General features: G+C 39.5%; 3 protein-coding genes across 5 annotated transcripts; all 3 read left to right on the top strand.

The window, feature by feature from the left end:
• The first annotated feature begins 4,519 nt into the window (after positions 1–4,519).
• On the top strand, positions 4,520–7,162 carry LOC117444634 (zona pellucida sperm-binding protein 3-like). Of its 2 annotated transcripts, none has more exons than XM_034080078.1 (10): positions 4,520–4,620; positions 4,702–4,868; positions 4,964–5,067; positions 5,689–5,783; positions 5,873–6,053; positions 6,131–6,236; positions 6,339–6,424; positions 6,735–6,826; positions 6,895–6,961; positions 7,029–7,162. In XM_034080078.1, the coding sequence occupies exons 1-9, from the start codon at positions 4,524–4,526 to the stop codon at positions 6,957–6,959; spliced, it is 993 nt and encodes a 330-aa protein (XP_033935969.1). In that variant the 5' UTR covers positions 4,520–4,523; the 3' UTR covers positions 6,960–6,961; positions 7,029–7,162. The 2 variants fall into 2 exon arrangements, with proteins under 2 accessions (XP_033935969.1, XP_033935968.1); XM_034080077.1 differs by having other exon boundaries at positions 4,696–4,868.
• A 420-nt stretch (positions 7,163–7,582) lies between these two features.
• LOC117444637 (troponin T, fast skeletal muscle isoforms-like) lies at positions 7,583–18,779 on the top strand. Its single transcript, XM_071202761.1, has 10 exons — positions 7,583–7,614; positions 9,428–9,473; positions 9,986–10,102; positions 10,297–10,374; positions 10,723–10,836; positions 10,933–11,045; positions 11,854–11,944; positions 12,554–12,594; positions 17,577–17,706; positions 18,691–18,779. Exons 1-9 carry the CDS (start codon positions 7,583–7,585, stop codon positions 17,611–17,613), a joined length of 669 nt encoding a protein of 222 aa, XP_071058862.1. The 3' UTR covers positions 17,614–17,706; positions 18,691–18,779.
• A 1,866-nt stretch (positions 18,780–20,645) lies between these two features.
• Positions 20,646–23,290, top strand: LOC117444635 (zona pellucida sperm-binding protein 3-like). 2 transcript variants are annotated; one of them, XM_034080080.1, is made up of 10 exons: positions 20,646–20,745; positions 20,827–20,993; positions 21,089–21,192; positions 21,817–21,911; positions 22,001–22,181; positions 22,259–22,364; positions 22,467–22,552; positions 22,863–22,954; positions 23,023–23,089; positions 23,157–23,290. In XM_034080080.1, exons 1-9 carry the CDS (start codon positions 20,649–20,651, stop codon positions 23,085–23,087), a joined length of 993 nt encoding a protein of 330 aa, XP_033935971.1. In that variant the 5' UTR covers positions 20,646–20,648; the 3' UTR covers positions 23,088–23,089; positions 23,157–23,290. The 2 variants fall into 2 exon arrangements, with proteins under 2 accessions (XP_033935971.1, XP_033935970.1); XM_034080079.1 differs by having other exon boundaries at positions 20,821–20,993.
• Positions 23,291–23,982: the final 692 nt, after the last annotated feature.

Here is a 23,982-nt window from a genome sequence, read left to right as displayed (position 1 = left end):
CTGTCTACTACATATATTCACATTATATAGACCATGAGGCTGCACGGAGCTTAGGCTAAAACTACAACCATTCTGTTCTGCTCTAAAGATTCAATTTATAGATTCTATATCAAAATAGTTTGTTCTTATTGTTTCCAATGATAACGTCACCTTAAGTGGAGGAATGCAAACCTGTTTTCAAATGTAAGGTTTTGAATTTGTTTGACATTTCTCAGTAAAGACACCCTCAGACGCCCACTATCATTCATGCTATGCCTTCAGTGGTGACTCAGATGTTAAGGGGGTTGAAGCTGTTCCTCCCAAATCAGAGATGCTTTGTTTTTGTTTGTTTTGTTTTTTTCAACAAAGGTGTGCATTTCCTGCATAATATATGGTTCTCACAATTGTTTTTGTTAGTTGCGCACAGCTGATACTGAGTTTTCTCAACTGATGGATTATGACCTCTACCATGCTTACATGGACTCGTATGTTTTATTTCATATCTAACTGAAGTAAGAGACAATAGAGAGAGCTGTGGAGGAGAGAATAGAAAGAGAGAATAGAGAGAGAGAATAGAGAGAGATGTGGAAGAAAGAATAGAGAGATGAGGATAAGAGAGGGATAGGAAAGAGAGAAGAGTTATTTGCAAGTTGCGTGCTGATACTGAGTTTTCTCGATTAATAGCTTATAGACGATACCATGTTTAAATAGACTCCTACGTTGTTATTACATTATGTGACATATGTAAGAAAAGGGAGGGGAGAGTCAACTATATTTGAGTAATTGATCTCATATTGAAACATTCATTTCTCAAACCTATGTTTATGGAAGAGGAAATGTACTTCTGATAAACTAATCTTTTATCAAACGGTAAATGGTGAATTAATATAATATTTAGAATAATTGAGAACGGGTTATATCCACAGGGACTAGCTCACATTTAACTTAAAATAACATTTCTCTGCTTTGGACTGATGAGTATATGATTCTTGCATGTTAAATGACTAACACAAACCTTACATGTATGCATGTGCATGTGTCAGGAAGGCTCCCAAATAATTCTGAGGGGCCTATCGTATTTTTGTAATTGAATGATAATGTGCTAATCCATTACTTTGAGTTGTCTGCACTCAGGAAAACATCCCTATCAAGTGTTAACCCAATCACTAGGACAGCTCTGAAGGTCAAGGGTCAGAGAGAGAGGGTCACACCCTCTGGCTGCAGAGAGCACCCCCAGCCACGGGCAAGGAGGCACGAGGTCTTTCGAGATGAGAGGATTCTAATCTTCAACTTTCTGATGGGATGGGATGCTTCTTCATCTTTCTGCTCGGGGGGGGGGCCAAACAGACAACTCTGCAGGACGAGCGATGGCTTCAGAGGCTCCATGGTTCTTGGAAGGGCAGATTTCTTCCTAACCTCTCCCATCACGGGGGTTGCATCTGGATGTGCCACTTGGAATAGGCTCTGCTCTCAAGCAGATAGCAGAAGGAATGCAGGCAGATGAGCCTCTGGTTCACTGGGAGATCATAAAGTGCTCACTGAATGAGCCACAAAAAGCAGAGCAATTGGGGGGTTTGAAATATGGTGCTCTGGGGAAGAAGAGTTTTGAGCCAATCAGCACCTCAGTGCTAATCTACAGTATCGGGATGCCTTCACACACCAGATATTCTGTGTCATAAAGAGAGGAGGAGAACGAGTCAGGAGGACATGTTCTTCGAGCTCTTGTACAAAGATAACATTTGAATTGAATGACCAGATGATTACAGATGTACAATTAATGATTGTTTTTATATTTCCGATGAACAGATATGTGTTACATAGTGGTGACAAATATATTTTGTCAGATCAGATTACACTTTCACACTAAACAAATATATTTTGTCAGATCAGATTACACTTTCACACTAAACAAAATAAATTAATTGATATTTTCAGATTGATAATGTATTGAACAATAAGATATTTCTAATATTATAACAGACAATGTTACTATCCTTAATCATTACCAGGTAAAATGTACAACGAGGAAACCAGATTACCAGGTTCCCAATCCAGGTGCTACTGCATGCTACATTTAGATAGAAAAAACAAATGTTCTATCCACTCCACTTAAATACTCAGCAGGTGATGTAGATTTTTCAAAAAGGCCTTAAATCACTCCTTTTAAACGAACTAAAACTAATTCTGCAGCAAGTTTAATGTTAGACTACGCACATGAACACAATATTAGTAACTGTTTGCTGTGCCAAAATATGCCAGAATCTATGCATTCTACCATGTTTAGCCCAATTCCTTTCACGAAAGCTGGTTTAGTTAGCTGGACATAGCATCCAGAATTAGCGAGGAGGCTGAGGATTGGTACAACTTTTCCCCACAGACTCTGAGCAATCTTAACAGTACGAGGGCCTAGTCTCTCTCATTGTTGATACAGTAAATACAATTACCTGCCTGACGGTTTCAAACGAATAGATGTTTTGACTTTTCTTTCCTCAGGTTGTTGAAATAAAATGCCTAACTTTTCCTTTTCAGATTTTTGAACAAATGTATTTGAATAAAATGTATGTAGTAAAGTGCCTTACTCTTGAATAAGTGTATTGAAGTAAACGAAAAGTAATGCTAAAGATTGAGGACACTGTACCTTTACAGATTACAGATTGATCGATTCATCACTGTGAATTTATACCTTAACTGTGAATTTTAACTGGATCCCTTATGATTCTGATTTATACCTCAATTGGATTTCTTATAATCCTACATTCTAATCGTGTTTTAATAAGTAATTGCCTTGAAGTAAATCTTTAAAGATGTAAGCTGAATTTGAATTTGTGTTTGATGAATGAGATTAACTGAGGGATAAATGATAAAAGATCTTGTTTTTGAAACATATATTTTACTATTATATTTTTGTATTGCATATGTGTTATTATTGTGCTTTTTGACAAAAGAAATCAAACACTGAAGAAAGATGATTTTTCTATTATGGTTGTCTGTATCAACCATTGTGATTGGCTGTTCCAATCTTATTCTGTTTTTGATGTAATTAATGTAATGAGGAATCCACCCAACTCTGAGGACGTTTTATTTGATTCAAGTAGTGACTGAAAATATTCTTAGACTAATGTTAATTGGTTATCAATGAATTGATAAAAGCGTGGATCTGTGAGGGAAATATTTTGTTTAAGTGTTTGTACCAAAAAGCATTTTGTGTTTCACATAGGTCTACCATAACTTAGAGCAGGGGTTTAAAGGTTTAAAGGTTAAAGGGTTAAAGGTTCCGCTTTCCTGTTGGGGGACTGTGACTAACTGCCAGAGGACTTTAACAGACTGTCTTTGTCTCTGAATCCATGTGTTTTTGTGATTATCGATCAGAAGACGCGCGAAATAGAGGCCCCTCCCGGATTCTCCGGTAGATCGTCTGTGTTTTCTGTGTAATGCTTCAGTGAGTTGGAGGGTTTTCTCATAGCATGTTGTGTAAACGCTTTGAGCTCACTCACGGCCGTTGGCTCTCATTAAACTCAGTGTTTGATATAAAGCGGACTCCAGCCTCCATTCCTTCCATCTACATTGCTGAGCAGGAAGTTTCTCTCACACATCTCTCTTATCAGTAGAATTTGACTAATTATGTGTGACTTTTGTCATTGAAAGATACTGTCAAGTTCTGTCAATTAAAATGTAACCTTTAAGTCCTCAGACAAATTGTAATGTAGTTGGAGTATAGCCCTGAATTTTTCTTTCACTTTCCATTTTACATTGAGCTCTGCACATGATATAAATTCTGACATTATAAACACCACCAGATTCAAAAGCTATTAGTGATCTGTCTGGTATTACAACTATGGCAATTGTTTATGTTGAGCTTCATTTTGAAAAGACAATTCTGATCTGAATTTATTTTCTGGGCACTAATGCCTGCAGTTGAATGTAGCATAGTTTACTTTCTGGCCATGAATATAAAATCAATAGGGATGGCCTGCATGGCACCTGTTTATCCAGTTAAAAGATTACATCATAGCACCAACTCTAATATTCAGATGTGTGTGGATATTTTCTCACACTGAATACTAACTGAAACATTTCAGATATAAAAATAACACATTTGAATACAGGACATCTGATAAAGGAATACTACCTTCCCCCAAATGATTTGTTTAGAAATGACTCGCCTTTTCATTCTCAAAGAAAACTTTTTCTTGCATGACTTGACGTTGAACAAAGAATCCCAACGTATACATATATTAATGTTAATATATATATAGCAGCAAAACTAAATCAAAACCTCAGGAAGACAACCAATGCACTATCATCCTTAAAGTGTTTTAAATAAGAATTGAAGGTAGTCAGACAGGATAATAAATTGATTAACAAATGGTAATTTTGTGCTGCTGATGAAGCTGAATGAAAATGAATTGGGTGTAAGGACTAATGTGATTGGATGCTCCCCATGCTGTAATCAGTGTGCTGGCTGCTGCAGCTGGGCCTGCTGACAGGCACCAGGTGAAAGACGTCATCTTGATTGATGCCTCTCAGGAACAAGGTATAAGAACATGCACTGTGACAGTAGCAAGCATGCAGTCATGATGGTTTCATTTTGTCAAGGTGCACTGCTTCTGAGCTTGGCAGCTGCCATGGCGGTATATGCAGGTAAGACTGGAAACAATTAAAATCATGTTATTATCCTTGACTCAAATAGTTGAGTCTAAAGCTAATTTATTTTAGTTGCAGACATGAAAGTGGACTGTGGGCCAGATTTTGTGACGCTGATGTGGACAGAAAGCCGACCCCAGGCCGACACGTCGCTTCTCCGTCTGGGTAGCTGTTTCCCAACCAGCTTCTCAGCAGGAGAGGCCTACTTCTATGTGGATCTCACTGACTGTAACTTTAGGATACTGGTATGTGTGTATATATATATTTTTTTAAACCTGCAAGCTGTGAGTCTACTATATTTCCTACAGCTCTCTCAGGGGGATCTTTGTCTCTCTAACAGGTCACCGGGGATGTGCTGCTGTACAGCAATGATCTGACCTATGCTGCTTCTGATGATTCTTACAATTTGGCCTTCACTCACCCAGTTGTCTGTGCATATGAGAGGTTGGTGTTCATACCAACTACAACATAAGGTGCTAAAGGGTGACCCTTCACTAACTATTCCAATATGGCATTTCCATGGCCTGTGAAAGTTCAATTGTATAATAAGCTTCTCCCTCAAAGCCAGCCACCATGGAAGTCTGTCACAAACTTGTCATCAGTTATAAAGCCTGAAGCTGCTACATAGACAATGAATGGGTTGAGTATTCTCAACAAAAGAATCTACCAATTTACTGAGAACATTCCCCAATGTGCACTCTGTGTTATCAGTTTTCCCAATTCATTGTCCATTGAGTTGCTCCCATAGTTTTAAATGGACATCACACATTTAAGTATCAGGACTCTTGTTTTTAGTATTTTGGAGGAAGTAGTTAATATGTACTTATTTTCGACTGTCTTTTATGACTTTGTATTGTCATACTGATATTCTGTACAAACTGTGAAGTCCACTGAGACAAATGTAACATTTGTGATATTGGGCTGTATAGATAAACATTGATGTTACCATAGGAGTAACATTTAATAATGAGCTTTAATTAAATGTGAGTACACAGGCTCGCGCTAATACGTTTTCAGTTTCACGAGGCAGCATTTTCTGTACACATTCTGCTTTATTTTGTGCAGGCCCAAAGACTGGTATTCCAGCCAGCAGATCTATGACCCGGTGTTTAAAACCTACGGTCTAGGAGATCTGCAGTTTACCCTTGGCCTTATGAATGGTGGGTAAACAACATGTGAAACTCTCTACAAACGGCAGCTCTCCCTGACTTTTGTAACTTAATGACTCTTTTCCTTTTTACTGCCCTAGACGACTTCTCAGGCCCCGCTGAATGTACACGCTATCTTCTGGGCTCCATCATCCCCATCATGGCTAGTGTGGTGCAGAAGACCCATCAGCCCTTGCTGCTGCTTCTTGAGGAATGTGTAGCAGCTACCACACCAGAGCTGCACCCTGAAAGCACCATGTACCCTATAATCTCCAATAAAGGGTACTCTAATGGCAATAAGCATTGACTTAAAAAATGTGTTTTGGTAATATGCTAATTAATTTTCTTTAACCCAACAGATGTCTTTTGGAAAGTGTGTTGTCACAATCAAAATTTGAACCTAGGCAAAAGTCATCGGAGATGCGCCTATCACTTCAGACCTTTAAGTTTGCTATGGGAGAAGAGGTAACTTGGCCTTCTAAATTGTACATTTTTGTTCAGATGCAAGGTTTGATTGTGGAAACTGAGATTAATTTATGACTCCTATATTTTCCCTCTACTCAACAGGTCTTTATCCACTGCGAACTTTTGGCTTGGGATCCCAATGGTCTTGACAGCACTAAGAAAGCCTGCCACTTTGTCAAAGGGCATGGGTAAAAATATGACTTCAATATATCAGAATTTTAATTGTAGGTTAATTTGTTTTACATGAGATGACTTATTCAGCTTTAGCCCAGTCTACTGAAGATACAGATGGATTCCATTCGTAACTGTTCAAACTTCGTGGAGACTTTATTTGGAATAGAATAGTTTAATGTCATTATACATGTACAATGAGATGAATGCTTCTCCCTGCCATCAAAACAAAAACAAAACATCACAACAAAATACACGCAGCATACATACTAAGAAGAGTATGAGATGCATTTTAATTATCTTTTCATCCAATCTTCATGAACTCAGTTGGGAGTTGCTGGACAACTTGGCCCAGAGCAATCTTTGTGACTGCTGTGAATCGAAATGCAAGTCAAGGAGGCAGAGGAGTGTTGCGTCAGGTATGTACACAACTTCTGCTGTATTACACTTGATTTGTTGACTTGTACTAAAATATATATGTTTGCAGAGAAACATGGAATGGTACAAAAAGCAGTCATTGGGCCATTTACCATCACAGATGTGAATTCCTGAAGGTAAGGGTTTCATATTTCAATATTCATTTATTCTGAACGGCTACTTTAAACTTTGTTCTCCCAACAGGAATGGATCCATTTCGCTGACTGGTTTCTTCAATCTGAATTCAGTTTTTATTGTTTTGTAAGCTTAGTGCGAGCCTGTCTCTTTGCATTTCAGATTGTATGTTGCTAATAAAATAATGTATCTGAACCACTTAATTGAAGTTCTCAAATTATTAAGTTTGACTTGTGTGAAATGGTTTAAACTAAGCTGTATTACTGAGTCATGATGACCTAATTTCTGGCTAAAACAAGGATGCACACATCTGGTTGCAATATGCAATAAATGGTTTGTTTTGTTCTTTTGCCGATATTTACATTTTGGAAAAGCTCATCTTTAAGGCTGTAACAGGAAGCATGATGGGTAATTTCAGTCATGTAAAAGTTGTTCTTCTTTGCCTCTGTTCAGTCCATGTTTAGCATATTTATTTCCATGATGAAGAGTGAGTCTGGCAAACTGCTCTAAAGCATTGGGGTGTTGCAATGAAAAGCATTTGTCATCACTATTCAATTCTTACATGGAAATGTTGTTTTGTTTGTTGAAATGCTTGTATGATCTGTGAAGACACCTTCAAACAAATGGCGCAATTGCAGAAGTCCCAGGCCTCGCTGTACGCTGGCTGATATAATGCCCAGACTTCGCTGCTCTGGAGATCCCTGTTTCAAAACCCACTGTCATGGTACTCCTGCAGTGGCTGCCAGGTTAAAGGTGCTGCATAAGCTCTGCAATGTAGAGCGGACAGGAGCAGGCTTGACCAGTCCGACCACTAATGATTCTTTTGTTTTTGCTCTTGCTTTGGACGCTTGCTGCATGCAGACGCCTATGAAGAGGGAGGTATGTGGATTTGTATTCTCTGTTCGTCGATTAGACCCGTTTCTGTTTCCCTGTCTGCAGAGGACCCTTTCACCACAGAAGACTATTAGGGCCAAGCATGAGGGGGAACAAGAAGATTGTAGTCTAAGAAAGTTGAAACGTTGAGAATGAAGATGAAATAAAAGGAACAAAGTTGATACAAAGAGAATATCATGGAAATGCTTCCAACGTCAAACTTTCTGTAACGCTCTCTTGGTTTGTTATATTCTAGACATTTCAACTTCTTTCCCAAAATTAGTCATTCTTGATGGCTTTGTTCTCTTCATTGGAGCAGAGATTTCTACTTCTTTACATTTCTAATGTATTCTTTAAATGTCTACTTTATTCTTTACATTTTTAATTTATTCTTTGAATTTCTACTTTATTCTTTAAATATTTACTTTATTCTATACATTTTTATGTTATTCTTTCCCTCAACCTTCTAACTTTAATATTTTGATTTTTTTATTCTCAACATTTCTTTTCGACTTCATTCTCATAATGCAAACTAAAGATCCAACCTGTCTTTTTCCTCTATTCCTGGCCCTAACGTTCTTCTGTCCTTTCTCACCTTCCGCACATGAACATATAAAGATTGTTTCACTGATCTTCCTTTAGCGGAAGCCAGAAAGTGTCAGTTTGTTTTAGGCGTGGGGGATCATGGTAGAGGATTCAGAAATGTTGAGTCATGGTTACGGGCCCCACTGCTCATGTCTGCTTTTCTTTTTTGCATGAATGTTTTCTGCCAGATGACGAGGGCGATCAAGATGGTTGTTTGTATTTCCTGCTGAGTCGCTGTTGCTTGCTTGCGTTTTTCCTCCTGTGTTGTCTGTTGTCTTTTTATATTGTGAGGGTCCCATAGAAAAAAGCTAATCACAAACGTAGTTATTTGTTTCTGTTACAATCCCATCTGTGTTTTCTTTGCACATCAATTAACAGTAATGACAGTCAAACTCCCTGTTGTGAAAGGTGTGCGATAGGGGTATCCGTATTCGTCCCGTACCGTCACGGTTCGGACGTCACGGTTCGGCACATGCAGTCACACGGCGAATACGCCTTTTTTTTACGAGTGGGAAAAAAGTCTGTCATTCAGGGCAGTATCCACTACACTATTTATAATCCAGGGGGCGGTATTGCGTCTAAAAGCTGTTTGCCAGCCGCCCTTAAACAACAAATGAAGAACAAGAAGAAACACAACAACAAAACGAACTAAATACAAGAAGAAAAGTTAGTATGGCGATTTCAGATAACACACAGGAGCTAGAACCCACCTGCTTCTTTTAAATCAGCTGTGTGGGAACATTTCGGGTTCTATCTGGAGATGTGAAACAGATGTAACTCAGCTTGTTCACATGGATCTCCCCCTGATTAACCAGCAGAATATTAATCTCTCACCAAAATCATATTTCTAACAGTGTGATATCTGTCTTTTCTCACTGTTCCTGAAAAAAACAAAACAGAAGAAGCCAACGTTCAAGTAAGTCCATGTATTTCCCTTCATGAAATCCATTATGTGTTACATTGCTGGCAGATTGAAGTTACTTCTTCTTGTTCTTATTTCCCTTCAACAGACCCGCTGCTCCCAAGATCCCAGATGGCGAGAAAGTGGACTTTGATGCAAGTCATTTAAACCAATAATCTCCTACTAGCATGTTATCCAGTAGTGTTGTGTGAAGCCATTTAATAATAATAATAATAATGCATTTGATCTATGGGCGCCTTTCAAAGCTCTCAAGGACACCTTACAGAGCATAATTAAAAACAAGCAACAACAAAGAAGGTCAAACAGTAATTCGAGACTTAAAAAACAAAGACTTAAAAACTACAATTTAGATTAAAGCTGCTATAGAAATGCGAACAGTTACCACATATTTTTCAGTAAAGCAATATTTTACAAGTGGCATTAGGGCAGCAACAGCAAGTTACTGTATATGCTTTTCTTACTGGTGTTTTTGTTTGTATTTAATTAGACCATTGTAAGCACAAACAATGAACATTTGCATGTATTATCTCTTTTCCTGTCTTATAACTGTTTCACTTTCAAAGGCTGGGTACACATTTGTGCGTTTGGAGCCAACAACCTCTGTCCTGTCCGTTAATAACTGCCATTTCCTGTTTGCCTCGTACAGGACATCCAGAAGAAACGCCAAAACAAGGACCTGTATGAGCTGCAGTCGCTGATCGACGCTCACTTTGAGTCCAGGAAGAAGGAGGAGGAGGAGCTCCTGGGACTCAAAGACAGAATTGTGAGATTTTACCTGAAAAAAAAACATGCATTTCACATGCAATAGATAACCTGCAGCAGAATTTCTATTCATACTGTAGGCCTGCTTTCAGTATGATTCATAAGGATCACTGCAGATATGTAGAAATAAACCAGACTACTAAAACTCAATTATTGCACAGCTTTGCAGCATTGCGTTTTAATTTGCGTTTTCAGGAGAAGCGTCGTGCAGAGCGAGCTGAGCAGCAGAGGATTCGTTCTGAGAAGGATAAAGAGAGGCAGGCCAGGCGAGAGGTACGTGTTCCTGACCTCTTAATTCTTCTAATCTGTTCAAATAGATTCACCTTCACAAGTTCCCATCATTTGTTATTTACAGTACGAGCTTTTGACCGATCTATATTTTTGCCTATACGTCACAACTAGCAGTTATGTCAGAGTGTACCGAATACATTTCTTCATCACTGCAACCAAGTGATGTGTTGAATGACTGGAGGCCAGCAAAAAACAAGATGTTCAGGCACTGTTAAGTTACTTTTAAACTGATTGGGGCATCTAGAAACATTAAAACCAGTTCATAACTAAGTGGTCTTCCTTCCATTTGTCAAGCTATCTAACTGTCATATTTTACACTTAATCTTAAAGGCTGAGCGTCAGAAAAGGGAGGAGGCAGACGTCCACAGGAAGATGGAGGACGACGCCAAGAAGAAGAACATGCTGAGCAGCATGGGATCAGGCTACAGCAGCCACCTGCAGAAGGTCATTTTGTATTCCTTTATTTGTGTTTTGTTTTATTTTGAAACTGTTGCTTTAAAGTCATACAAAATGTTGGTTGTTGTTTGTTGTTTGTTTTAGATTGAAGGGAAGAGAGGCAAGAAGCAGACTGAAAGAGAAAAGAAGAAAAAGATCATGGCAGAGAGATGCAAACCTCTTGAAGTTGATGATGATTTCAGCGATGCAGATCTGGGGTAACACACAGTCACAGTCTAAATAATACAGCAGTGACACCATTGATCACTAATGCACAATCATCATTCAAATGTTTCAATTAAATCTTAACAACACAAAACCTTCACATTCCTGAAAGAAAAAGTGATTTGGTTAGTTGCTGCAAATGTATCTTCAGTTAGTGTCAACCAATAAACAATACACCCCTCTTTGTACACAAAAAGCTACGCGCTGTTCATGTCTATTTGTCAGAAGCATCAATCTGCATAAATCTCTATTTCTGATTTTGGGTTGAACTGTCCCTTTAATGGTGCCAAACTGTAATCAAATATAGGCTTTAATTAATCAGAATGTCCCATCAATATGTTTGTTAAATCTCTAGAACTGAATCCATTATTACAAATATACACACCTTGAAGACTTAAAAAAAAATACATTTTACATTGTAGAAAAATACAGTGTATTATATTAAAGAAAGAGAAAACTAATTATTATTACATTTCATTTAGCTGACGCTTTTATCCAAAGCGACTGAGGTTTGAGAGAGAATAGAGTCATATGATTAAGTATTACTTAAGCCTTGGTACTAATTACTGTTTTCTGATTAGATAATAATGGATTCAAGGTATTATGCATCGCAAACAGACTTTGGACTTTTTAGTGTAATCCCTTTAAGATAATAATGTGTTATCTGTGCAAAACAACAACAGAATCAGAAAATAGAAAAGTCATATTTAAGATCACCCCAGATTCACTTGCATGAGGCAACATATCACTTCCAGCTGCTGTTAAACTTTGTTTATTGAAATTTTGATTTGTGTTTGTCAGGGATAAGGCGAAGGAGCTGTGGGAGTGGCTGCACGACCTGGAGACCATTAAATACGACCACTGTGAGAGGCTCAAGAGACAGAGATATGAGGTCAGTGAGCAAATGGTGTATTAGTTTGTTCACACATCAAAGACTACAATTGAAAACGTTTACATTGATTTCATGGAGCATACTGTATCTGTCGAAGAAGTAAATACCTTTTTCAGATTTCTAGATACATACGTTGAATTTAGTTTTGGTTACTAAAAACATAAGCAAGACTTCAGCACTTCTTAAATAAATAAAAAGGGTGTTGTCACGCTCACTGATACATGTTGATAGGTCAGAATCCTCCCTTTGTTATTCCTCCATTGCTTTGGTTGACATTTATTATGATCAAGTCAGTATTTATGTTTGTATGAAAAGGGCTTTCTACAGTAATTGAGGTTTAACACATAATTCTTTTAGGTCATTTGAACAATGATACCATGAATAGTTAAAAACTAGTCAATCTTCAAAAATCGGACCAAACTTCTCTCCCTATACTTATTTTTAGGTAAACAGGATTCACTTAAAAACTGTGGACTGTGTTCAATTGGTGGTCATGTAATGTGGAAAAAGCTGCATGTTGCAGCTCAAAACAGATAATATCAAAGTTCTCGAGGTGTGAAAGTCATTTCCCTGATATTTCTGCTTTAAACACTACTGTTTGTCTTCCAGGTGATCTCTCTCAGGAACCGCATTGATGAGCTGCAGAAACAGTAAAACCCTCAGACAATCAAATGAACTCTGAACACAGTTCAACACAGACTGATAGTATTTCTGAAAGATATAGATTTCTGTCCTGTCAAGGGCATTTGAATATTGCCAATGGTCAATTGGTTACTTTAAGTCTCAAAACGTTACTTAAGTACAATATTACATTACATTACATTGCATTTAGCTGACGCTTTTATCCAAAGCGACTTACAATAAGTGCGTTCTTACAAACTTGAAGAAAACAGAATCATATAAGTACATCAGGCTTCATAGAGCAAAAATATTTCAAGTGCTACTCAACTGGCTTTCGATAAGCCAGCCCTTTATTAGTATATAAGTGCTTTGTTAATAGTTCTATCGCTCGAAGTGGAGTCGAAAGATGACTTTTCAGTCTGCGCCGGAAGGTGTGTAAGCTATCTGCTGTCCTGATGTCAATGGGGAGCTCATTCCACCATTTTGGAGCCAGGATAGCAAACCCACGTGTTTTTGCTGATGGGAACTTGGGTCCCCTTCGCAGCGATGGTGCAGCGAGCCGTTTGGTTGATGCAGAGCGGAGTGCACGTGCTGGGGTGTACGGTTTAACCATGTCCTGGATGTAGGAAGGGCCAGATCCATTCGCAGCATGGTACGCAAGTACCATTGTCTTGAAGTGGATTCTAGCAGTTATCGGCTCTTGCAGCAGAAACCTATCTGTTAGTGCTATAGCCACATTTAAGGAAGAGATTCCACCAATACTTAACTCGATAGCATGTCTGCATGTAGGGGAGGAAACTTATACAAAATGTACACCACCCCAAATTGATCATGTTGTTGATAGTGCTATAGATGCGCTGCGAATAAAATTAGACTCTGTTGCTCCTTTGAAAAAGAAGAAAATAAAACAACACAGATTAGCTCCATGGCATAATGCCGAAACCCGCAAAATAAAGCAAAATCCAGACTACTTGAAAGGATATGGCATTCCACTAAACTTGAAGAATCTCGTTTAATTTGGCATATTACTCTCAATGAATATAAGAAAGCACTGCGTAAAGCGAGAGCAGCCTACTACTCTTCATTAATAGATGAGAATAAGAATAATGCAAGATTTCTTTTCAGCACTGTAGCCAGGCTGACAGAGAGCCACAGCTCCATTGAGCCTTCTATTCCCATAGCACTCAGTAGCAATGATTTTATGTGCTTTTTTAACGATAAAATTGTTACTCTTAGAAACAAAATTAATGACCTCTTGCCTTTGACCAGTATAGTGTTATCAACAGCTCCCGGAAACGTAAGTTCTAATATTACACTAGATAGTAAACTAGAATGCTTTTCAGCCATAAACCTTGAACAATTACATTCAATGATTCTCTCTTCTAAACCATCAACGTGCATGTTAGACCCAATTCCAACTAAGCTGTTGAAGGAAGTTTTTCCATTAATTAGCACTTCTTTATTAAATATTATGAATATGTCTTTATTATCAGGCTATGTTCCACAATCATTCAAAGTAGCAGTGATAAAACCGCTTCTTAAAAAGCACAACCTCGATCCAGAGGTTTTAGCCAACTATAGACCTATTTCTAATCTTCCGTTCCTCTCAAAACTTCTTGAGAAAGCGGTCGCAAAACAGTTGTGTGATTACTTAAAAAACAATGATTTATTTGAAGATTTTCAGTCTGGCTTTAGAACACATCATAGCACAGAGACAGCTCTGGTTAAAGTCACAAATGATATTCTAATAGCCTCAGACAAGGGACTTGTCTCTATTCTTGTTTTGCTCGATCTCAGTGCTGCATTTGATACTATCGACCATGATATCCTATTGCAAAGACTAGAGCACTTAGTTGGCATACAGGGAACTGCTTTAGGCTGGTTTAGGTCCTATCTATCTGAACGCTCTCAGTTTGTACGTGTTAACGATGAATCTTCCACGCAAACCAAAGTTAGCCATGGAGTGCCACAGGGCTCAGTGCTCGGACCTATTTTGTTCACATTATATATGCTTCCGTTAGGCAATATTATAAGGAATCATTCTGTAAACTTTCATTGTTATGCGGATGATACTCAACTATATTTATCAATCAAGCCTGATGAAATTAATCATCTAAATAAAATTCAAGACTGCCTTAAGGACTTAAAAACGTGGATGACCTTAAACTTTTTGATGTTAAACACGACCAAAACTGAAGTTATTGTACTTGGCCCGAAGAATCTACGAAACAAATTATCTAAAGATATACTAACTATGGATGGCATTAATTTGGCCTCCAGTGAGACTATAAGGAATCTTGGTGTTATATTTGATCAGGATTTATCCTTTAACGCCCACATAAAATCAATTTCAAGGACCGCCTACTTCCATCTACGTAATATTGCAAAAATCAGGCATATCTTGCCTCAAAACGATGCAGAGAAACTAGTCCATGCATTTGTTACTTCTAGGCTGGATTATTGTAACTCTTTATTATCAGGGAGTACCAAGAAGTCAGTCAAGTCGCTTCAGCTGATTCAAAATGCTGCGGCTCGTGTACTAACTAGAGTTAGGAAAAGAGACCACATTACTCCTGTTCTGGCTGCCTTACACTGGCTCCCTATAGAACACAGGATAGAATTTAAAATTCTTCTTCTCGCCTACAAAGCCCTTAATGGGCAGGCGCCATCTTACCTTAAAGAACTCATTATACCCTACTGTCCTACTAGGGCATTGCGTTCCAAGAATGCAGGGTTGTTGGTTGTTCCTAGAATCTCTAAAAGTACAATGGGAGCCAGAGCCTTTTCTTATCAAGCTCCACATTTGTGGAATCAGCTTCCAGTTTGTGTTCGGGCGGCAGACACCCTATCCGTTTTTAAGAGTGCGCTTAAGACCTTCCTTTTTAATAAAGCTTATAGTTAGGGCTGATTAGATTCAGCCCCTAGTTTTGCTGATATAGGCTTAGTTTGTTGGGGGACATCTTACTTCTTCCTTCTCTCTGTCTATACCTGTGTACTCTCATGTTCCGATTAACCCAGCTTCCCCAAATGTCTTTCTTTTTGGTGTCTATATACGCTGGGATCCGGAGTCATGGATGATCCTGCGGTCCTGTGTCCTGGATCGCGAGCGCTGGATCTTGAGTCGTGGCTGTGGTCCTGGATTGATATCCTCGTGGATTCACCTTCCTATTATACACACATGCATTTCCAAACATTTGGACTACCTATGTTGCAAATGTATTATCTTTTCAATTTACACACGGCATCAATTGCACGTCTGTCCGTCCTGGGAGAGGGATCCCTCCTCTGTTGCTCTCCCTGAGGTTTCTCCCATTTTCCCCTTTAAACTGGGTTTTCTTTGGAAGTTTTTCCTTGTACGATGTGAGGGTCTAAGGACAGAGGGTGTCGTATTGTCATACTGATATTCTGTATAAACTGTGAAGACCACTGAGACAAATGTAACATTTGTGATATTGGGCTATATAAATAAACATTGATTGATTGATCGGAAGCCAGTGAAGGGAGCGGAGGAGCGGCGTGGTGTGGGAGAATTTAGGAAGGTTGAAGACCAGGCGAGCAGCTGCATTCTGGATGAGCTGCAGAGGTCGGATGGCACATGCAGGTAGACCAGCCAGGAGGGAGTTGCAGTAGTCTAGGCGTGAGATGACGAGAGCCTTGACCAGAACCTGCGTCGCTTTCTGGGTCAGCTGGGGACGCATCCTCCTGATGTTGTAAAGCGTGTATCTGCAGCAGCGGGTTGTAGCAGTGATGTTTGCAGTGAAGGACAGGTTGTTATCTAGGGTCACACCCAGATTCCTTGCAGTCTGAGTCAGGGAAACAACAGAGCTGCCAATGTTGATTGTTAGGTCAAGAGTGGGACAATCTTTTCCCGGAAGGAAAAGCAGTTCAGTCTTGTCAAGGTTGAGCTTGAGCTTGAGGGAAAAGTGCAGAGCCTGCTCGCAAGTTCTTGGAGAGTGCGAAGGAGGATCTGATGATTCACCGTGTCGAATGCAGCAGACGGGTCCAAAAGGATGATGACAGGAGAGGGAGGCTGCTTTAGCAGTGTGCAGTTCCTCAGTGACAGCAAGGAGGGCAGTTTCTGTGGAGTGACCTGCCTTGAAACCAGACTGTTGCGGATTCAGAAGGTTGTTCTGATGGAGATAGCAGGAGAGTTGTTTAAAGACAAGCGCATTCAAGTGTTTTAGACAGGAACGGGAGGAGAGTGACAGGCCTGTAGTTTATAACATCTGACGGGTTGAGAGTGGGTTTCTTTAGGAGAGGGTTTACTCTTGCCTCCTTGAGACTGTTTGGAAAGTGACCAGAAGTTAGAGAAGTGTTGATGAAATGGGTGAGAAACGGTAGAATATCAGGAGCGATAGTCTGAAGGAGGTTTGAAGGAATAGGGTCCAGAGGACAGGTGGTAGAGCGGGCAGAGGTAATGAGGGTAAGAACCTCACTTGGAGAGAGAGGGGGAAAGGAGGGTCTGGTGACCCAGCGGTGAGTAGAGGTGAGTCAGAAAAAGAAGAGCGAATATCATCAACCTTTTTTTCAAAGTGGTTAACAAAGTTGCTTGACAGAAGGGAGGAGGGGGAAGGGGCTTTTGGGGGGGTCCAGGAGGGAGGAGAAGATGGAAAATAGTTTTTTGGGATTGGAATAGGAAGATTGGATCTTATCTTGAAAGAAAGTGCTTTTTGCCTGAGAGATCGAAGCAGAGAAAGAGGAGAGGAGAGCCTGACAGGTTAGGAGGTCGTCACAATACTTCACAACCTAAAACAATATTTGGCTAACTTTTATGATTGGTTTGACTTCAGATTTCATTTTTGATAACATAGTTAACAACTGTTTAGATATATTGTTGTAACTAACTTGTTTAAACACCAGGGGGCAATGTAGCTTCAAGAAATTGTTCCAGTAGTTTGTTTGTATCCCACCCTTTGCTATGTTATGAAATGGGTATCCATCTATAATTACACCCACCATAAGAGGATCACTGCACACATCTGACTCTGTTTCTGCTCTTTGCGCTTTGCAGCAGCAAAAAGGGAGCTGCCTCCCGCCGCAGGAAGTGAGCGGCTGGTGACTGATGGTCGGTCAGCCCGGACAGGAGGCGCCTTCCCTCGGATACAACAGCGGCTAAGACCCCGGAGAGACCCGGAGCTCAGGTGGACGTCTTAGTTTCTGCTTGAGTTTTCTGGATGAATTTAGCTTAAATAAAGACATTAAAAAATATATCATCACTGTGTTTGCTTTTTTATATAATGTTTGTGTGGATTTAATTGATTACATTCATGTCAATAAACAGCAGGTTCATGCAGTTCTTCAACACAACAATTATGTTGTAATATGTTCGTATATTTATTTATATTCAACAACAACAATATGCCTGTTCTTCACATGAAATATTGTTTAAATGTCATTTCAACAAAATGACTTGTGTTACATCTCTTTTTAAAAGACTATACTTTGTTGTTTTTTATGATAAAAAAAAAACTGACATACAACATTATCACAATTTGTCATATTTGTGACATACTATGTGTAGGCTACTATATAGTGAAAGTCGGGAAATCCTGAGGTTTAACATGAGGACCTACGGACTCATCATATGACATCCTTTCACAAACTATGCATTTGTTGCATACATTTTTGATACACTATACTTTTGATATTTACTATACAACGGAGTTTTTCATACTATGATTACTTTTTTGTGATATTTTGGATGTGATGCTGTGCTGATATTTCAGAATTTGTTTGTGTAAGGCAGAGGTGCCCAGTACGTCCCCTCGGTCGACCGGTCGACCGCGGGGGCAATGCTGGTAGATCGCGAGTCATTCATAAAAAAAAAATCCAGCTCCGTTAAAATAGACAAAAACAGGTTTTGATCCCTCCTCCCTTGGCCTCCCCGCCACTTAGGCCCATTCCCAAACCGCCCCCTACACCCTACCCCTCCGTTTGCGCATTCACGCGGAGGGTCCGCCATATTGAGGGCTGTTCCAAAGCAACGAGTGTTCACTTTTTTTCTGCACTGTAGATGGAAGTTTATCTTTTGGTCCTTTTTAGCAAATGTTATTAACTTGATTTTTTTTTTTTTTTTTTAAAGCCATGCTGATGTGTTTGAGCCTTTACTGTTGTTGCTTCCTCAGATGGGAACTCCTGGATGACCCCATGCAGAGCTCCATTCGTGACTGCTGTTCTAGGACCAGATGTTTCCATTGCTGACCAAGATTAATGAGTATTTATTTATGGTATTTGTCTTGAAGTTTTGTTCAAAACTTGCCATAAGACTAACGTTGCTAAACATTTTCTCAACAGGAAGTCCAGTCTAGGATTGAGGAGACTGAACAGAGGGCCCAGTGATGGACGACATCCATATGCAGATTAAAGTTGTCTATAATCTCTGTATAAATAAAACTGTTGTTAACTCCTCAACTGTGTCCATCTCTCTTATCAGTAGAATTTGACTAATTATGTGTGACTTTTGTCATTGAAAGATACTGTCAAGTTCTGTCAATTAAAATGTAACCTTTAAGTCCTCAGACAAATTGTAATGGCCATATGAGTTGGAGTATAGCCCTGAATTTTTCTTTCACTTTCCATTTTACATTGAGCTCTGCACATGATATAAATTCTGACATTATAAACACCACCAGATTCAAAAGCTATTAGTGATCTGTCTGGTATTACAACTATGGCAATTGTTTATGTTGAGCTTCATTTTGAAAAGACAATTCTGATCTGAATTTATTTTCTGGGCACTAATGCCTGCAGTTGAATGTAGCATAGTTTACTTTCTGGCCATGAATATAAAATCAATAGGGATGGCCTGCATGGCACCTGTTTATCCAGTTAAAAGATTACGGCCCAATCCCAAACCACTCCCTCGACCCTACCCCTCCGTGATGGAGTGAACTCCGTCTGTAGCCACACTCGCAGCTCAACGAGGCTGCCTCCTGTCAGATGGAGGGAGTAAATTACCGCAGCAAGCTTTGGGACGGCCTCCCCTCTCTCCGGCAGAAACAGGAAATGCCGTAACTGTATGTAACAACGGTTTCAAATCAGCATCTCTTAGACCAATAGTTTAAATGAATAACTCAAATAAAACTCCAAACATCTTTCATTGTGTTTCAAAGCTCTTTTAGTTTTAAACCTGATGTTTATAAGCTTCTTAGTTTTTGCAACGGTCTGTAAATATACACAACTTTATATTAAAATGCACACATTTACCTTTTTCTAGACTAAACACGGGTATGATCCTAAGTTAAAAACATATGAGGTTATCATGAGGTTGTTAACATCGCAGTTTATCAGTGGATGTTTGCTGGAACTACTTGTAAACAGCGTGTTTCCTGACGGACACACACAGCGTGACTCCGGTCAGGTAGAGACCGGTCTCAAGTCAGCACCGCTGCAGACTCGCTGTTTGAGGGCTTGATAGCCCACTCCCCCTCCACACTCGTTGCTTTGGAACAGCCCTCAATATGGCGGACCCTCCGCGTGAACGCGCAAACGGAGGGGTAGGGTGTAGGGGTAGGGTGTAGGGGGCGGTTTGGGAATGGGCCTAAATCATAGCACCAACTCTAATATTCAGATGTGTATGGATATTTTCTCACACTGAATACTAACTGAAACATTTCAGATATAAAAATAACACATTTGAATACAGGACATCTGATAAAGGAATACTACCTTCCCCCAAATGATTTGTTTAGAAATGACTCGCCTTTTCATTCTCAAAGAAAACTTTTTCTTGCATGACTTGACGTTGAACAAAGAATCCCAACGTATACATATATTAATGTTAATATATATATAGCAGCAAAACTAAATCAAAACCTCAGGAAGACAACCAATGCACTATCATCCTTAAAGTGTTTTAAATAAGAATTGAAGGTAGTCAGACAGGATAATAAATTGATTAACAAATGGTAATTTTGTGCTGCTGATGAAGCTGAATGAAAATGAATTGGGTGTAAGGACTAATGTGATTGGATGCTCCCCATGCTGTAATCAGTGTGCTGGCTGCTGCAGCTGGGCCTGCTGACAGGCACCAGGTGAAAGACGTCATCTTGATTGATGCCTCTCAGGAACAAGGTATAAGAACATGCACTGTGACAGTAGCAAGCATGCAGTCATGATGGTTTCATTTTGTCAAGGTGCACTGCTTCTGATCTTGGCAGCTGCCATGGCGGTATATGCAGGTAAGACTGGAAACAATTAAAATCATGTTATTATCCTTGACTCAAATAGTTGAGTCTAAAGCTAATTTATTTTAGTTGCAGACATGAAAGTGGACTGTGGGCCAGATTTTGTGACGCTGATGTGGACAGAAAGCCGACCCCAGGCCGACACGTCGCTTCTCCGTCTGGGTAGCTGTTTCCCAACCAGCTTCTCAGCAGGAGAGGCCTACTTCTATGTGGATCTCACTGACTGTAACTTTAGGATACTGGTATGTGTGTATATATATATTTTTTTAAACCTGCAAGCTGTGAGTCTACTATATTTCCTACAGCTCTCTCAGGGGGATCTTTGTCTCTCTAACAGGTCACCGGGGATGTGCTGCTGTACAGCAATGATCTGACCTATGCTGCTTCTGATGATTCTTACAATTTGGCCTTCACTCACCCAGTTGTCTGTGCATATGAGAGGTTGGTGTTCATACCAACTACAACATAAGGTGCTAAAGGGTGACCCTTCACTAACTATTCCAATATGGCATTTCCATGGCCTGGGAAAGTTCAATTGTATAATAAGCTTCTCCCTCAAAGCCAGCCACCATGGAAGTCCGTCACAAACTTGTTGTCATCAGTTATAAAGCCTGAAGCTGCTACATAGACAATGAATGGGTTGAGTATTCTCAACAAAAAAATCTACCAATTTACTGAGAACATTCCCCAATGTGCACTCTGTGTTATCAGTTTTCCCAATTCATTGTCCATTGAGTTGCTCCCATAGTTTTAAATGGACATCACACATTTAAGTATCAGGACTCTTGTTTTTAGTATTTTGAAGGAAGTAGTTAATATGTACTTATTTTCGACTGTCTTTTATGACTTTGTATTGTCATACTGATATTCTGTACGAACTGTGAAGTCCACTGAGACAAATGTAACATTTGTGATATTGGGCTGTATAGATAAACATTGATGTTACCATAGGAGTAACATTTAATAATGAGCTTTAATTAAATGTGAGTACACAGGCTCGCGCTAATACGTTTTCAGTTTCACGAGGCAGCATTTTCTGTACACATTCTGCTTTATTTTGTGCAGGCCCAAAGACTGGTATTCCAGCCAGCAGATCTATGACCCGGTGTTTAAAACCTACGGTCTAGGAGATCTGCAGTTTACCCTTGGCCTTATGAATGGTGGGTAAACAACATGTGAAACTCTCTACAAACGGCAGCTCTCCCTGACTTTTGTAACTTAATGACTCTTTTCCTTTTTACTGCCCTAGACGACTTCTCAGGCCCCGCTGAATGTACACGCTATCTTCTGGGCTCCATCATCCCCATCATGGCTAGTGTGGTGCAGAAGACCCATCAGCCCTTGCTGCTGCTTCTTGAGGAATGTGTAGCAGCTACCACACCAGAGCTGCACCCTGAAAGCACCATGTACCCTATAATCTCCAATAAAGGGTACTCTAATGGCAATAAGCATTGACTTAAAAAATGTGTTTTGGTAATATGCTAATTAATTTTCTTTAACCCAACAGATGTCTTTTGGAAAGTGTGTTGTCACAATCAAAATTTGAACCTAGGCAAAAGTCATCGGAGATGCGCCTATCACTTCAGACCTTTAAGTTTGCTATGGGAGAAGAGGTAACTTGGCCTTCTAAATTGTACATTTTTGTTCAGATGCAAGGTTTGATTGTGGAAACTGAGATTAATTTATGACTCCTATATTTTCCCTCTACTCAACAGGTCTTTATCCACTGCAAACTTTTGGCTTGGGATCCCAATGGTCTTGACAGCACTAAGAAAGCCTGCCACTTTGTCAAAGGGCATGGGTAAAAATATGACTTCAATATATCAGAATTTTAATTGTAGGTTAATTTGTTTTACATGAGATGACTTATTCAGCTTTAGCCCAGTCTACTGAAGATACAGATGGATCCCATTCGTAACTGTTCAAACTTCGTGGAGACTTTATTTGGAATAGAATAGTTTAATGTCATTATACATGTACAATGAGATGAATGCTTCTCCCTGCCATCAAAACAAAAACAAAACATCACAACAAAATACACGCAGCATACATACTAAGAAGAGTATGAGATGCATTTTAATTATCTTTTCATCCAATCTTCATGAACTCAGTTGGGAGTTGCTGGACAACTTGGCCCAGAGCAATCTTTGTGACTGCTGTGAATCGAAATGCAAGTCAAGGAGGCAGAGGAGTGTTGCGTCAGGTATGTACACAACTTCTGCTGTATTACACTTGATTTGTTGACTTGTACTAAAATATATATGTTTGCAGAGAAACATGGAATGGTACAAAAAGCAGTCATTGGGCCATTTACCATCACAGATGTGAATTCCTGAAGGTAAGGGTTTCATATTTCAATATTCATTTATTCTGAACGGCTACTTTAAACTTTGTTCTCCCAACAGGAATGGATCCATTTCGCTGACTGGTTTCTTCAATCTGAATTCAGTTTTTATTGTTTCGTAAGCTTAGTGCGAGCCTGTCTCTTTGCATTTCAGATTGTATGTTGCTAATAAAATAATGTATCTGAACCACTTAATTGAAGTTCTCAAATTATTAAGTTTGACTTGTGTGAGTCTGGCAAACTGCTCTAAAGCATTGGGGTGTTGCAATGAAAAGCATTTGTCATCACTATTCAATTCGTACATGGAAATGTTGTTTTGTTTGTTGAAATGCTTGTATGATCTGTGAAGACACCTTCAAACAAATGGCGCAATTGCAGAAGTCCCAGGCCTCGCTGTACGCTGGCTGATATAATGCCCAGACTTCGCTGCTCTGGAGATCCCTGTTTCAAAACCCACTGTCATGGTACTCCTGCAGTGGCTGCCAGGTTAAAGGTGCTGCATAAGCTCTGCAATGTAGAGCGGACAGGAGCAGGCTTGACCAGTCCGACCACTAATGATTCTTTTGTTTTTGCTCTTGCTTTGGACGCTTGCTGCATGCAGACGCCTATGAAGAGGGAGGTATGTGGATTTGTATTCTCTGTTCGTCGATTAGACCCGTTTCTGTTTCCCTGTCTGCAGAGGACCCTTTCACCACAGAAGACTATTAGGGCCAAGCATGAGGGGGAACAAGAAGATTGTAGTCTAAGAAAGTTGAAACGTTGAGAATGAAGATGAAATAAAAGGAACAAAGTTGATACAAAGAGAATATCATGGAAATGCTTCCAACGTCAAACTTTCTGTAACGCTCTCTTGGTTTGTTATATTCTAGACATTTCAACTTCTTCCC

This window comes from Pseudochaenichthys georgianus, unplaced genomic scaffold, assembly GCF_902827115.2.
Source record: "Pseudochaenichthys georgianus unplaced genomic scaffold, fPseGeo1.2 scaffold_864_arrow_ctg1, whole genome shotgun sequence".
Classification (NCBI taxonomy): domain Eukaryota; kingdom Metazoa; phylum Chordata; class Actinopteri; order Perciformes; family Channichthyidae; genus Pseudochaenichthys; species Pseudochaenichthys georgianus.
Note: the sequence above shows the minus strand (reverse complement) of the source record. Positions and strands in the feature narration are given on the sequence as shown.